We start from the raw sequence: 13,480 nt of genomic DNA on the forward strand, positions 1-13,480 counted from the left end.
GCTAAGGTTCACTTGACTTCAGTAATAGCCTGGTCGTCACCTGGAGCCAAAAACCGAGATTTTCTCTTTTCTGAGTCACACTTAAGCGTAATCTACATTCCAGTGCTCGCTTGGTTGGACGTTGAGCTGCTGATGGAGGAGGAGTCAGGCAGTGTTTTTCTGCTGATAGCTCTCCTGCACTGCAGATAGAGAGGCTCCGCATCCCACTTACAGATGTTTGTGATCACTGCTCCGGTGAGATTAAATGGGAGGGAGATGGTGGCCAGAGATTCAACTCAGAGAGCAGCGGCCAGGTCCTGAGGCAGCCTGCTGTATTGGTTTTGGAGTGCGAGCGTGGGGCCTTGGTGGAAAGAAGCTCTCTCTCATCTGGCTGGATGGCCAGCTTTCATGCGTCAGGGAGTTGGGGAGGGGGGGTAGATATGCTACAAACGAGGGATGGATGAATAAGCTTATGGGTTCATGGAAAAGTTCACAGACTGAACAACTGAGTTTAATATGTACCCTATGAGTGAGTTATGGTGTTGTGGTGAATTGGGGTCTTTCCAAAATGTCAGAGTTAAGACGCTCAAATCTGCTTTTGTCAGTGATGTTATTTCCTGGATGGACCAAAGCCATCTGGGTTTAAAGCTTTAAGACATTGTGGATGTATTTATGGTGTGTGCGTGTGCATACGTGCATCGGTGTCTGTGGATTTTTTTGTGTGCCTATCAAGAAGTAATATATTGGTGGACATTTGTCTGCCACATGTGTTTTCATTAAAACCTCTGCATGTATTTATCTCAATGTACTGCATCTTTGTCAAATTTATTTAGGTAGAAACAGGATACTGTCCGCAGAACAATGCGTCCTTTATGGGTAAATTTTATCAGTTGTGTTTATTCTGTTGTCTTGGGTACAACAATGTGGTCCACAGTGTTTAAAATTGACTAACTTTTATTCTATTTATTGTAGAGAACCATATTCACACACAGAGTATGTTGATGTCAGTCAGTGTTGTCCACAGTGTAGCTTTATTACTCCACAGACTCTGATCACTGAAGGATGAGGAAACACTTCCTTTGTGGCCTTTGCTACTTGTTTGTCTTTTTTGTTGTGTACAAACAGTATTTGCAGCACGTGTGGGATCAAACTGATGAAGCTGATGTCTTCATTTGCTTGTGTTTTATCTATTTGCATGTGTTTTCTTAAGCTGCAGTGCGCTGAGCTCTCTCAGCCACCGTAGTAAATAGTTAAATTTGCCAGGAGCAACATTTAGATCAGATTAGACTCTGTTTTACAAACACACATTATAACACAAACAAGGAGAGTGGAAGTCCCTCAGAAACATATATTGTAGTGCAAATGCAATTGTGACAGGAATTTTAATTATGTATTCTGGTTTTGAATGTATTACTCTGAAGGTGAAATGGTGAAGCCTATTGTTATGAACTATGTTCAAACCTTGGAGAACTGAATGATAATCCAACGTTACAAATATGCATTGAGAGTGACAATCCTTGACTTCATGGTAAGAGATGCATTATGTTCTGTATTTCTGTGCTTCCACGTTACCCCTCTTTTTTTTCAACTACTTCTTAAAGCTATGAATGGTAGGTCAAGCATTATCAAAAGTGTGTGAAGAGAGTGTGAATTTCTTTAAACTCAATCAGCAGTTTAATTAATTTTAAAGGAGCTATAGCTGCATCTCAACACAGGGGCCACATCCTTCGGAGGCTGCATTTGGAGACGGATTGCGCCACAGCGCTACGACTAGGCTGTCCCATTTCGAAGGCTCTTGCAAATGCAGCCAAGAAATGTGTCCTTCTTTTTCTGGGCAACGAAAGCTCCAACCGCCACTTCTAGACCCAACCTTTCCAAAGATTCATTCAGCGCCAGTGGTGAAAATAATATGGCAGCAAACAACACTGACAGAGAGGTGGAGGATTAAACTTTAAAATCTAAGTATTTGGTTTCAGCTCAGTTGAACAAATAACTGTTAAAACCATAGGCCTCAAAACCTCTAGTTTTTGTGAAAAAAAAGGTTGCTAGGTAACAGAAGCCACACTTTAAGGGTGAAGTGAAGCAAAAATTCTTCTGTTTCATTTTGGTTTGAGCCCTCGCAGTCTACGATGGCTACGAAGGGCCATACCTCTGTAGGATGCGGCCCCTGAATTGGGAAACAACTTATACGTAAGTTTTTGCTATTGCTACATAGTTGTTTGCACATGTTTGCATGAACAGCTATTTACTTACTGGTCTAGAAGAAATGTGAGCATTAAAGTTAATTCCTTGTCTCCAGTTAGGTCAATGTTGACTCCTGGTTTTCTTCTCTTTCTATCATTTTTTTTCTTCGACTGAAGTTAGCATGCTAACATGATGAGTTTAGTTTCCGACAGCGAGTTACTGAAGCCACTTCAATCTGCCCTGAAGAAGTAGAGCTGCTCACAGAGGGTGTTATAACCTCTTGTAGTGAAGACACATCAATGGCTGAAGCTCTTGGCAAACGACCGTCACCAACATCCGCACCTGGAGTGAACATGGAGTGAACATGCTCGGTGGCAGAGGAAACTTACATATAGCACCTTTAATATCCTGCAACATATCGCACATACTGAGGTTTTTAAAGCACCTACTGGTATCGTCCCTACATGTGATGGCACTGACCTACACAGACCACCAGCATTAACAAATTAGGACTCTTTTTATTTGAAATTGTTCACCTTTTACACACTGACAATTAATATACACAAGCCTTTGTGGTCCCTCTGGCCTGAGACATGATCAGTGACAATGTGTGCTGGATATCGACTGGGATGGCTTATGGGTGGATGGGAAGCTCTCACACACATCCCATTATGCACATTCATACACACATGCAGAAGTACGTACTCGCGCACACACACACACACACACACATACACACACACACACAGACAATGCAAGGACGAATACAAAAACACACATTACGACACGTACTCTAACCATCTAACACAGTCTAGCCATCTAATGTAGACATCAACAGAGGAGGGGCTTAAAGTGCATACAGGAACAGAGGAGGGCTTTGCTCGCTCTTATGATCAGTAACAGCCTTTTAAATTATGAGCAACAGTAATCCTCCACTAAAGCAATGATCTTAGTGCCACGCTGTATCTTTACAAAAAGCATATCCCTACCGTGTTTTTAGCTCAAACTGTGCCTTACATCATGAAATAATGACACTGCATAGTTCACTGGGTTAGTCTTATACATTATTGCGGTACAATGTAGGTCCAAGTCTGGGGTCTGGGTGTGAGCCATGGGCTGCAGGATGGCACAGAAAGCATGTAAAGTCCAGGGTTTCAGTGGGATTAGAGAAATAAATCCATCACGAGAAAGCGCCCAATGCTTCGCCGTCGTCCAGTTTAGCTTTGAATGCAGGGTAATCCATATGAGGACAGGTGAGAGGTTTGATCTCGGTGTGAAGATGTTCAGTATCCCGGATGCATAGAAGGAGTACAGATACTGACACGACTCCTTGGCCTGGTCTGGGTGAAGCACATGGTTTGTTCCTTGACGGGAGGTGGGGCAGCTCCGCCCAGGTCAAACAACAGGTCAATAAGGGGCAAATAGGACCTGTGGGTGGGAGGTCCTGACAGGCCCAGGGGCCGGGCGGAGCAGTGCAGCAGGGAGGGTCTGTGTCTGGAAGAGGGCAGGGGTCGGGGCGTGGTTAGTGGCGTGATTCGTGCGGTGCGTGAAAGAGTTGCCGAGGGCGGCGGCGGCGGCGGCTGCCACTGCTGCCAGGTGAGCAGGTATGATCTGGGTGGTCAGAGGCTGAATCTGACGCTCTTTTCCCAAGGTCAGCTTTATCTGGTGAAATGAGACAAAATACACTTAATTCAATCCGTATACACACAGGGCAGAAGAAATAATAGAAACATTAAACCACCACCACAAACTCTTATTATTTGAAATTTTTTTGGTGAGATTTTTTCTAAAATGACACTCAATTAGGGCTGCAGCTATCATTACCCATTTTAAGTTGAGCTACCTATTTTCTTCAGCACATATTGAAAAACACTGATAATAAGGCCTGAGGTTACGTCTTCAGATTGCTTGTTTTGTCCAACCAGCAGATCTGAAACTCAAATCAGCAAGAAAAACAAAGAAAAAAATATCCAATTTAAGGAGTTGGAACAAGAGAGTTTCTACTTAAACAATTAGTGCAACGATTTATCAATTAACAAAATTGCTGCCAGTTTCAGTACCTGTCCAGAAAGTTCATCTGCAAATGTTTTTCTAAAATTTTATGATTTGCCTTTTCTGTTTTATATAATTGCAAAATGTTTACTGGAAAAACAAACAGTTTGACGACGGCATCTTGGGCTCTGTGATAGATATTTGTGATTTTTAAATATTCTGTGACATGATTGATTAATTGTAAAAAAAAAATAATAATAAATTAGCAATCAAAATTGTTACAATCCCACATATTTTTTTTAGCAAGTCTCAGTATTTGTAAACCTCCTCAGATTTGTTAACTTAAACATGTGTCTCTGCTCTTCCATTTTATTTTCTTTTTATTCCTCTTATTGATTTTGACTTATATCTCATTAAGTATTATTTATTTAATCTTATTTTGCTCCTACTTATTGACTGATTTAATTTGAATGTCTCATTAATTTTTACAGATGTTGTTGTTGTTGGTCTCAATTATTTTATTTTCTGTTATTTTCATATCATTTATTTGTTTTCATTTGTGTTTATCTGTCTAATTATCTTTACACTAGCCACATAGTTTTTGTGGTTGCGACTTATCTCTCACTCTTTGTCAATGCGGTTTATGTTTTGTTGTCCTGATTTTCCAGACAGTTCCTTGTTGCAACCCTGGATCAACAGCGGCATCATGTGAAGTTGCAAACAGTTCGACTGGTAAATTTTTAACGACAAAGAACATAAATCACCAGACAACATGGCGGCTGAGGACACTGCTGCTGCTGCTGCAGAGCTGGCAGCAGAGAGCTTAACGAGGCATCGAACAGGTGCCAGAAATCAGCTGCTAATTGCTAAAAGTGTTCCAGTGTCATCTGCAACACACCAGAGCTTATATAGGACACAGCAATGGAAATGACAACCCCTTCAAATAGCCAACAATTTTTCAGTTATTTAATCAGTGAACCTACAGTTTCACCAGGCGTTTGTGAGATGAGTTTGTCTTAGAGCTCTGGTACCGTCTCAAAACTAAAACTTTTATAGCTCTTAAATCCTGCTATTCATCCGAGTAGTGAGACAGCAGCAGTGGAGATTTAATTATTCAAAAGTCGAAGCCTTTTAAAAATTACACTGAGGAGGTCAGTTTTACTGAGAAAGGGAAAAAAACAAAAAACAGACATAACCAAATAAACAGCAAAATACAAGGAAAGAAACGACAGAGTGACTGACAGACAGACAAACAGCACCCAACCTCCAACAACAGCCTAATAGGGTGAAAAGGTCATCAAAGTTATCTGGCTTAATCTTCTGTATCAGTAATGGAAAAGCTACGGTCTCACAGATCCAGGCTGCCAGCCGCTGTCATGGGCTATCAATCACTGACTCAGGCATCGTAACCCGGTGGGAAGCATTCTTTACTCTCTGCTCATCAAAGAAGCTCCTCTCCGTTAACTCAGTCAATGATGGGTTTCAGAAAAAGTCATTTCCCCCACACTGGTAACCCCCGCGCTTCGCCGTGGCAAACAGTGGGTGTGATGAATGCCGTTTTCTCAGGGCTTCTGTGAGACGAAAAGTCGGGCTCTCCTACTATCTTTCCCACATTGAAGCCACATGGCACCTTCATGCACACTACCAATCCTGTGGCGCTCGAAAAAAAAACAAAACAGCTTTTAGCGTTTGTTTTAACGTCTAAAGTGCAAGAAGGTCGGGGTTTGACAGAGAGAACCAGAAAGTTAAACAATTACCTCAGGAAAGTATGTTGAAGTTATTTCAGTACACTTCTCTCACTCTGTGGTTTGTCAGCTTGCCTGACACTAATCTGAACTGCTCCAATGCTGAAGACCACACGTTTACTCCAAAATGGTTAGAACTGACATTTTACAATCATCTCTAAACAGTATTTGACCTGAGTCTGTATTCTGGCTCCGGTTTGCTGGCTCTCATGAGCGTTGATACGTGCCATTTTTGTCAATAAAACATCAAGTTTTCAAGTTAAATCAGTGTTCCCTGCCACGGAGATCTAATAAAAGCCGGGTAACATGTGATCCACTTATGAAAGTTGACATCTTATTGAATTAGGTGCTGTGAAGGGGATTGAATGTGACTTAAACAACAGACCCCAGCGCTTCAGGAGAGGTGTGTAGGATTTAAAAAAATTTTTTAGTTTTGCATAACATCCTCTCCCATGCAAACAGCAAGAAAGAACTATAAATACTGGAGTTGGGTTTTTTTTTTTTTATTTGACCTGCAAACTGCTAAGCCAGGAAGTGGCTACAGTAGGAGAATGACATTGAACTACAGTTTCAGATATCAACCCCTGACTGTCTCCTGAGAGGCTGTCAGAACTGAGTCACTGTGACTGTTGTGTCGACACCAGGGCTTTTGTCGCTGATAAGATGACTGAGACGTGCGGTGACTCACCGGCTGCTTGGTCTGGCCTTTCTGCGGCTTGCTGTAGGGGCTGTATTTAGGTTTGGCCGGTTTACCTGCTGCGCGGTCTTTATGACGCCGGCTGCTGATGTGCTGAAAATGAGACAGAGAGGTGTCAGTCCTGAATCACACCATACTGTAGGTTTCAGCATATCACTTTACTGTGGTTAAAGCTGCAACATACAACAGAAAAGATGAGTCCCCATTTCTGCCCAAGTCTTCATTCTTTATAATATGGCTTGGGGTTAGTTTGACTGTAGCTACCAAGACAAGCCAGGAAAGTCAAACTGGGAAAAAAAAAAAAAAAAAGAATTAAGGCAGTAAAGGTTTTTTCAGACACTGAGCAGTTGCTGCCACCACCTCTGGTGTTTCCAGCATAAACACAAAGACAGCCGTGCTGCCAAGGTGGGCAGCGGCAACGGCAAGGAGAGAGCTGATGGTTGATTCTTTTGTGAATGCACATAACTATTTTCTGCATTTTTGACGGCTGAAGTTTTCTCAGAGATGCTGTGTAACCATGGCAACAGAGGAAAAACAACACAGAAGCTCATATTACTGATGATCATGATTAGTGAACGAACATGTCAGTTATCAAAAATACGATTTAAAGTTTGATCAAAGACTGTCAAACAGTATTTGTGATATCGTAAAGCTAAATTTCTATGCTAATTGTGCCATCTTACTAACATTTCCTCTAATTTTAGTTGAAATGCTCTATTTGGATAGATGGCAAAGTTCTTAGTACCTTCACGAAACAGCCAATTGGTTTAATTAAATCATTCATTCTCTGGGAAGCATCAATGTGCCAATCTTTTTAGCAAACCTTTGGTGCTAGAGTTAAGATCAGGAGGCCACTGAAACCACATGATTCTTCTTCTGGGGATCATGAAAAACCACAGCAAATACATGTAGTGCATGCTTTTATAACCTCTCAGCTTGACTCTGTTATCTGATTTTCCCAAAGCCTCTTACAACTTGTTCAGCAGCTCGAGTATTAACATAGACCAGACAGACCCTTACTGAAAAACCTCAAGATACAGGTGCAAAATTACATTTGGATGCATGTGACCACATGTGGAAAACATGGGAAATCCATGTGTGTGTGTTTGTTTTTTTTTCTGTGAAGGAGCGAGCACATATAAAACCTGTTAAAGTCATTGCGTTGGTTGCCTGTCAGTTTCAGAACAGTTTTTTAAGATTCTCTCATTAATTTTTACATCACTGAATCTGTTAGACACAATTTTTAGAAATGCTCCTAGCAGATCCTTCAGATCCTCTGCAGCTTGCTTCCTAGTCCTCCCAAGGACTTCAACAAAAACACTCCTAGTCTCCTAGTCCCTCAAGCAGTCTGCTTGAGGATCTGAGGGACTCCACCTGTTGACATTTTTAAAATAAACCCCCTAGACAAATCTTTTTAGTCTGGCATTCATTTAAAGTGGCTCATGATTTGAAATCTTCACTATTGGCTTTTATAGCTTTTAATCCAGTGTGTTTACTTATTTCACTGGTGGATTAGTTGGTCAAAGGGAAAGTTGGACCAGATGGTGGCACTAGAGGAGGTTACCAACATCGAAGTCTTTAAGCCTTTTAGAAGTATGAATATCTAAATCCAGTTTTGTGGCTGGGGTATTGCATCTTTCTCTGGACCAGGGCCAGTCACAAGAGAAAAAGTGTAAATTTTCATTGTTTGTTTTTGAAGTATTACTACAGATGAGCTGTGATGCCAGTCACCTCAGCTTCAGACTTGATGCCATTTCAGGGTTGATAGCTTATCTGAGGTGTGAACCTGAGAGGAGGGGGGGGGGGGGCATCGTGTCGAGAATGGATGTGAGGTGTTAACAACCGGTGTCTCTCAATGCAAATAAAATATAAGAATCTGGAACAACATAAATGAAATTAGTCTGTAACCTCAAGTTGATAAAAAATTCAGCGTGAGCACACGAGGGGAACAAGGCATATTTTCAGCTGGGTCTCAACTTCACAAGTTCTTGCAGTGGATTTGACAATCACACTTTTCCTCTGGTTTCAAGCTGTAAGTGAAATTTGTCACGCTGGATTCCTCTCACAGAGAATCGCCGTTATTCAGAAGTACTCTGTAAAAGACCCCCACATGAAAAATTCATACAAAGCCTATTTTCAGTGAGAACTCTCAAGGTTAGCTCAGACAAAACTGAGTGGTTTTCAAGTATTGTAGTTGAAATTCCCCCCATGACAGAATGATCAGTGGCTACAAGACCAAAAAAAAAAAAAAAAAAAGAGAGATCTGTGGAGTGCCCCAGAGCTGCAACCAAGATATACATTCCTCAGCAGGGTTTTCAGCCAAGCCTCACTGAGCAAAATATCACAAAAGGATCGGATTGTTGTCGGCTTTTCATACCAACCTGATTTCCTTAACATTGTATAAACTAGAAATACTTTTCCTTATTCGGGCAGAGGGATTAGGGGAGACACAGCTTTATTTCTACTGGAGAAACCTGATTTCTTGGTCATGAATTTTCTGTGCTTAACCAGATTTCTTATGAGTTTTTGCAGGAGTGCAAGTGCATGACAAAGACTTCAGAGAGGGAAAGCTTAGCTGTGACAGCGGCACGGCAGGATGAAAGCGATGCATCTTTGTATCCACAGACGACAAAAAAAAAAAAAAGTTAAGACCAACAAAAGGGGAAATCTGACACTTCAGTAAATTATTGTAAATAAATATTGTGTGCTCTCCTACTGTACTGTGTGTCAACAAGACAAAACAAGAGCTCTTAATGCTGCAGTTTGATACCACTAATACGCTTTAAATATGCCGTCCTTGGTTCAAAAATATGGTAGGAGGTGAGGCAGAAATCGTATTACTGAGCAACTGCATGAAAGCAGAGGTTCGGAGCATGTAAATGTGTTTTCCTGCCTTATCCTGGTTTCTCCTAATAACCTCATGTGTCTGGTGCATGAGGAAACATTTTTAGTGAGCCAAAGACTTAAAGGCAAAATCATGAATCAAAAAGTTCCTAAAAGTTATTTCTGGTTTAAGCTCTTAATTAACTGTAGCAAAATATCCACTGCTTAAGTATTGTAAACCCTTCCCCTGAGAGATGACTGTCCAGTCATAGATTAGCAACCATAACTAGACATTATAACAGTTTGGAGGGAGAGGTCTTTTTTAAGACTTTCAAAAAACAAAACCACTACAGCAGAATTGTAAGTAATGGTTTAAACAGGTTGTTTATTTGATCTTACGAAAAGCATACATCGTTAGCATGTCCTGCTAACTAGTTTACTACCTACAACAGTCACATGGTGTTGTTCCCTACTGGGGCGTATCAATGGCTAACTATTATTTTGTACAATTACAAGATGCATTATGATCTGAATGTTTAGCTCTTAACAACTAACTAGCATCTCTATCTGCTCTTTATTTGGTTTGGGGAAGTTCACGCTCCAAACTCATAGCTGAGACAGCATTATGTTTTGTCGAAGCCTAGTCCTGACTCTCAAAGTCTTTTCTTTGGTGAAAGGTAAACAAACATTTCAGTTACACTGTTGTGTAAAATGCTTCTGCCCTGCAAGACAAGACCAAAGCTTCTCCTTCATTTCCATTATCCTTATATATTTATACACCTTTTAATTTATCTTCTACACTGATCATCAAGCAGTGAGAAAGCTGATTTAGCTTGTTAGCTTTAGCTTGCCTTTAGCAGAGTTTCATGGGGCATATTTAAGATGCTTTTACAGGGTTCTTGATTAAAACCAGTCATGTGGACATATTTAAAAATCAGCTGAGTTAGTGTCTAACTAGCTAGTGCTCGTTAACTACAGCTAATAAAGTCTGCTAGCGAGAGCCTGTCAGTTCAGCTAACAACATCAACAGTCTTCAGCCCAAAATGAGGCCTGTTGTTTTTTTACTTTGTGTGAAATCAAAGAGCAACAGCACAATTACGTCAATATCTCGTAACATATTTGCACTGTTAAAAGTATAATCACACTTCTTACTCATTAACTTATATTGTGTTTCACCTTCAGTTTAACATACATTGTGTGCATGAAATGTATTTATGCATTAGAGTTCAGTTTCTCAGTTCATCCCTGACACAGTGTTAAGAGTGTGTTTCAGTTTCCGTCCCTCTCACCTGTTTTAGCTGAGTCTCTGAGTTGACATGCACATCACACGTCTCACAGTAAAACGTTTTGTTCTGCAGGCCCGTCAACGATTTGGAGGACGTAGCCAGTTTGCTTTTGACTCCCGGTCGGGGGAAGGACTTGATGGAGCCCACGCCGCTCCTGGCCTCGAGCATTGTCTTGTGCTTCGTACCTGCAGGTTTAAACAAGAGGGGCGGCCTGTTTAGTATGAGAACTTAACCCACATATGCTGCCGGAGGGAACAGTGAGATCAGATCAGAGATCAGAGGCTTTTCTGATCTGGGAAATATGAAAACGTTATGCTTATAAAATGATCCTGATCAAAAACCTTGTTAAACTGGTGCAAAAGTTACATATTTGTCCTGAGCTACGTCGTGTCAAGATCAGGGTGAAGGGATGGGCTGGGAATTAAGAACGATCCCTAACTTTTGACACAGACCAGCAACAACAATCCTTAACCCTCCTCACACAATCATGAAACATCAGGGGAAATAAAACAATATCTTATTACAGTGGACAAATACAATGAATAGGCTTAAAAAGCTACAAATAATTCACGATGCAATTCCAGGGAAAAATAACCACTGCAGCAGAGACTCAAGGATGGAACCAGTGACCCATACTGGTATATTAATGAGCCAGTTATAGCACAGTCAGCTGTCAGCACCACAGGTTGCACAGTGGGTTTCTGCAGCTTACTCCCCAGGCCAGTCGTCACTCGTTGCCTGATGCTTTGCCTTTTGTGAATTTTTTGTGAAGCTATTCCACAGATGGATTGTCTGGCATTAACTTAATCTGACTAAAAACTTTAACAGTTTATAATGAACATTTTCAGAACACACACTGGTCTGCAGGGGACCAGGCTGCCCGGGATCTGGTGACTTTCAGATGACCAGCTCGTCTCTGCTGGAGCATCATCTTATCAGATTTGGTGAATACCGACTGTAAACATGTCCGTGTTCATGACATTATGAGGCATCATGGTAACGTCTTTGACCCTTTAAGGTCAAATATCAATGGGCACGAGACCTGGCTGTGGAAATACTGTACATTAACACATACTGTACAATTATACTACAACAAATACTAATACAATACAAATACAGCTATAAAACTGAAATCCCTGGCAGTGAAGGTGTGTGTGTGTGTTTGTGTTTCTGTTCGTCATGTCCAACTCTGACTGTATTCTCTTGATCAAACTGTCAGTAAAACTGTTGTGAAGCAAAGCAGTGGGACATTCCTGTGCATGGAGCTCTGACTGAAGACACAGATGGCTCCGCTTATAGTGTGTGTGTGTGTGTGTGTGTGTGTGTGTTTTTAAATAGGGTATTAGAAATTTGTTAGACACAGTGATTCAGAAGATAATCTTTGTGTTTGAAAGCAAGGATGTCACAAAACACCTGATCAAAGTTGGATACAAGGTTCCTTTTGAAACCAGTGTATGTATGTAAATGTGTGTTTTTCAGGCCTGACAGTGATTTATTAAGACAGCCAGAATAACTCAACCACGATAACAAAGAAGTCTTCAGCAGTGCTGCTGGCTGATCGTGTAGAGACTCAGCAGATAACAACCTTCTTCACAAAAAGTACCATTTCAGCTCCGGTGCTGGTGTATTTTTCATGGAAATTGCTCCGCACTGAGTGGAATAATCACGTTAAAGTCGTGGTGTTTCATGAGGAAAGCACCTGTAGGAACCCAGCAGGTGAACACTTCACTTCTACAGTGCACACAGCCTCTTATGTGTTCTTTATCTCTGTCATGATTACTACAACAAATACTCCACTGATGTTTGCATCTGCAGCAAAATGGCAGCACACGCCTCTCACCGCTGTTGTGCGCCTCCAGCTGTGACGCAGAGTTGACCGCCACCTTGCAGAGCGAGCAGTACAAAAGCCGCCGAGCTTTCTCCTCCTCGGTTTCCGTGTCTGTCTCTGCCTCGGGTTCGGCCTCGGGCTCCAGGTCTGGTTCTGAGGGTGTGTTGGGCTTTGGTTGCCTGTCGTCCCCTCCAGCAGCTGAGGTAGTCTCTGGGGCTGTGTCTGCCGTGCTGCTCGGGACTATCGGCGAGGCCGCAGGCGTAGGCGTCGGCATTGTCGGGCTTGCCAAGGGTTGTGCCGGTCTGAGCACTGGGGAGAGCGGTAGGGGCTCAGCACCAGGCATGCCATCTGCACAGAGAAGCACACGATTTGTTTTGAATCATATGGCTTCATCCAGTGTTGTAGCAACAGCTGGCTGAGTAGGTTTTTTCACACTTTAGAGAATCATTTATATTTTATTCTATTTAAAGATATAAAATAACTACATAAAAATTAAGTAGTGAACTAAAAGTGTTGTGACGGTTAAGAATGAAAACAAGCAAACACAAAAATCATGGGGGTTGTGTGAGAACTGGGTTGAGATAAAGTCAAATATTTTGTTCATATCCACACAATGGTGTGTGTGTGTGTGTGTGTGTGTGTGTGTGTGTGTGTGTGTGTGTGTGTGAACAATTAAGTAGGCCTGGGTGATAAAATAGTGATATGCGCTGACGATTCAGCAACAGGAGTAAGAAAATAGAAACTCAGACAGTTTCACAGTTGCATGAACAAACACACCCAGCGTGCTCCCTCCCTCATAAACAGCCTATCAGATCTGTTGATAATGGAGCGTGCTATGAGTCACAAACAGCGTCAACATCATTTAACAGGTGTGTTGTTTGGTTGCACCAACAACAACGGAAGTGAGTGAGAAAATGAGTGCAGCTGGTGAAGATGGTGGAGACAG

The 13,480-nt window shown here is 41.7% G+C and overlaps 1 protein-coding gene across 1 annotated transcript in view; it reads right to left on the reverse strand.

The window, feature by feature from the left end:
* Positions 1–927: 927 nt before the first annotated feature.
* The window catches only part of znf385d (zinc finger protein 385D), a 79,017-nt gene continuing 66,464 nt past the window's right edge, over positions 928–13,480 (reverse strand). Inside the window, exons 5-8 of the mRNA XM_071469607.1 lie at positions 12,547–12,882; positions 10,710–10,891; positions 6,589–6,690; positions 928–3,825 (exon numbers count right to left, since the gene is read on the reverse strand). Coding sequence (XP_071325708.1) covers positions 3,571–3,825; positions 6,589–6,690; positions 10,710–10,891; positions 12,547–12,882 — 875 coding nt within the window. The 3' untranslated portion in view covers positions 928–3,570. The remainder of the gene's footprint in view (positions 3,826–6,588; positions 6,691–10,709; positions 10,892–12,546; positions 12,883–13,480) is intronic.

This window comes from Trachinotus anak, unplaced genomic scaffold (assembly GCF_046630095.1).
Source record: "Trachinotus anak isolate AG129_WGS33_773 ecotype Australia unplaced genomic scaffold, CSIRO_AGI_Tana_v1 ptg000032l, whole genome shotgun sequence".
In the NCBI taxonomy this organism is placed as follows: Eukaryota; Metazoa; Chordata; class Actinopteri; order Carangiformes; family Carangidae; genus Trachinotus; species Trachinotus anak.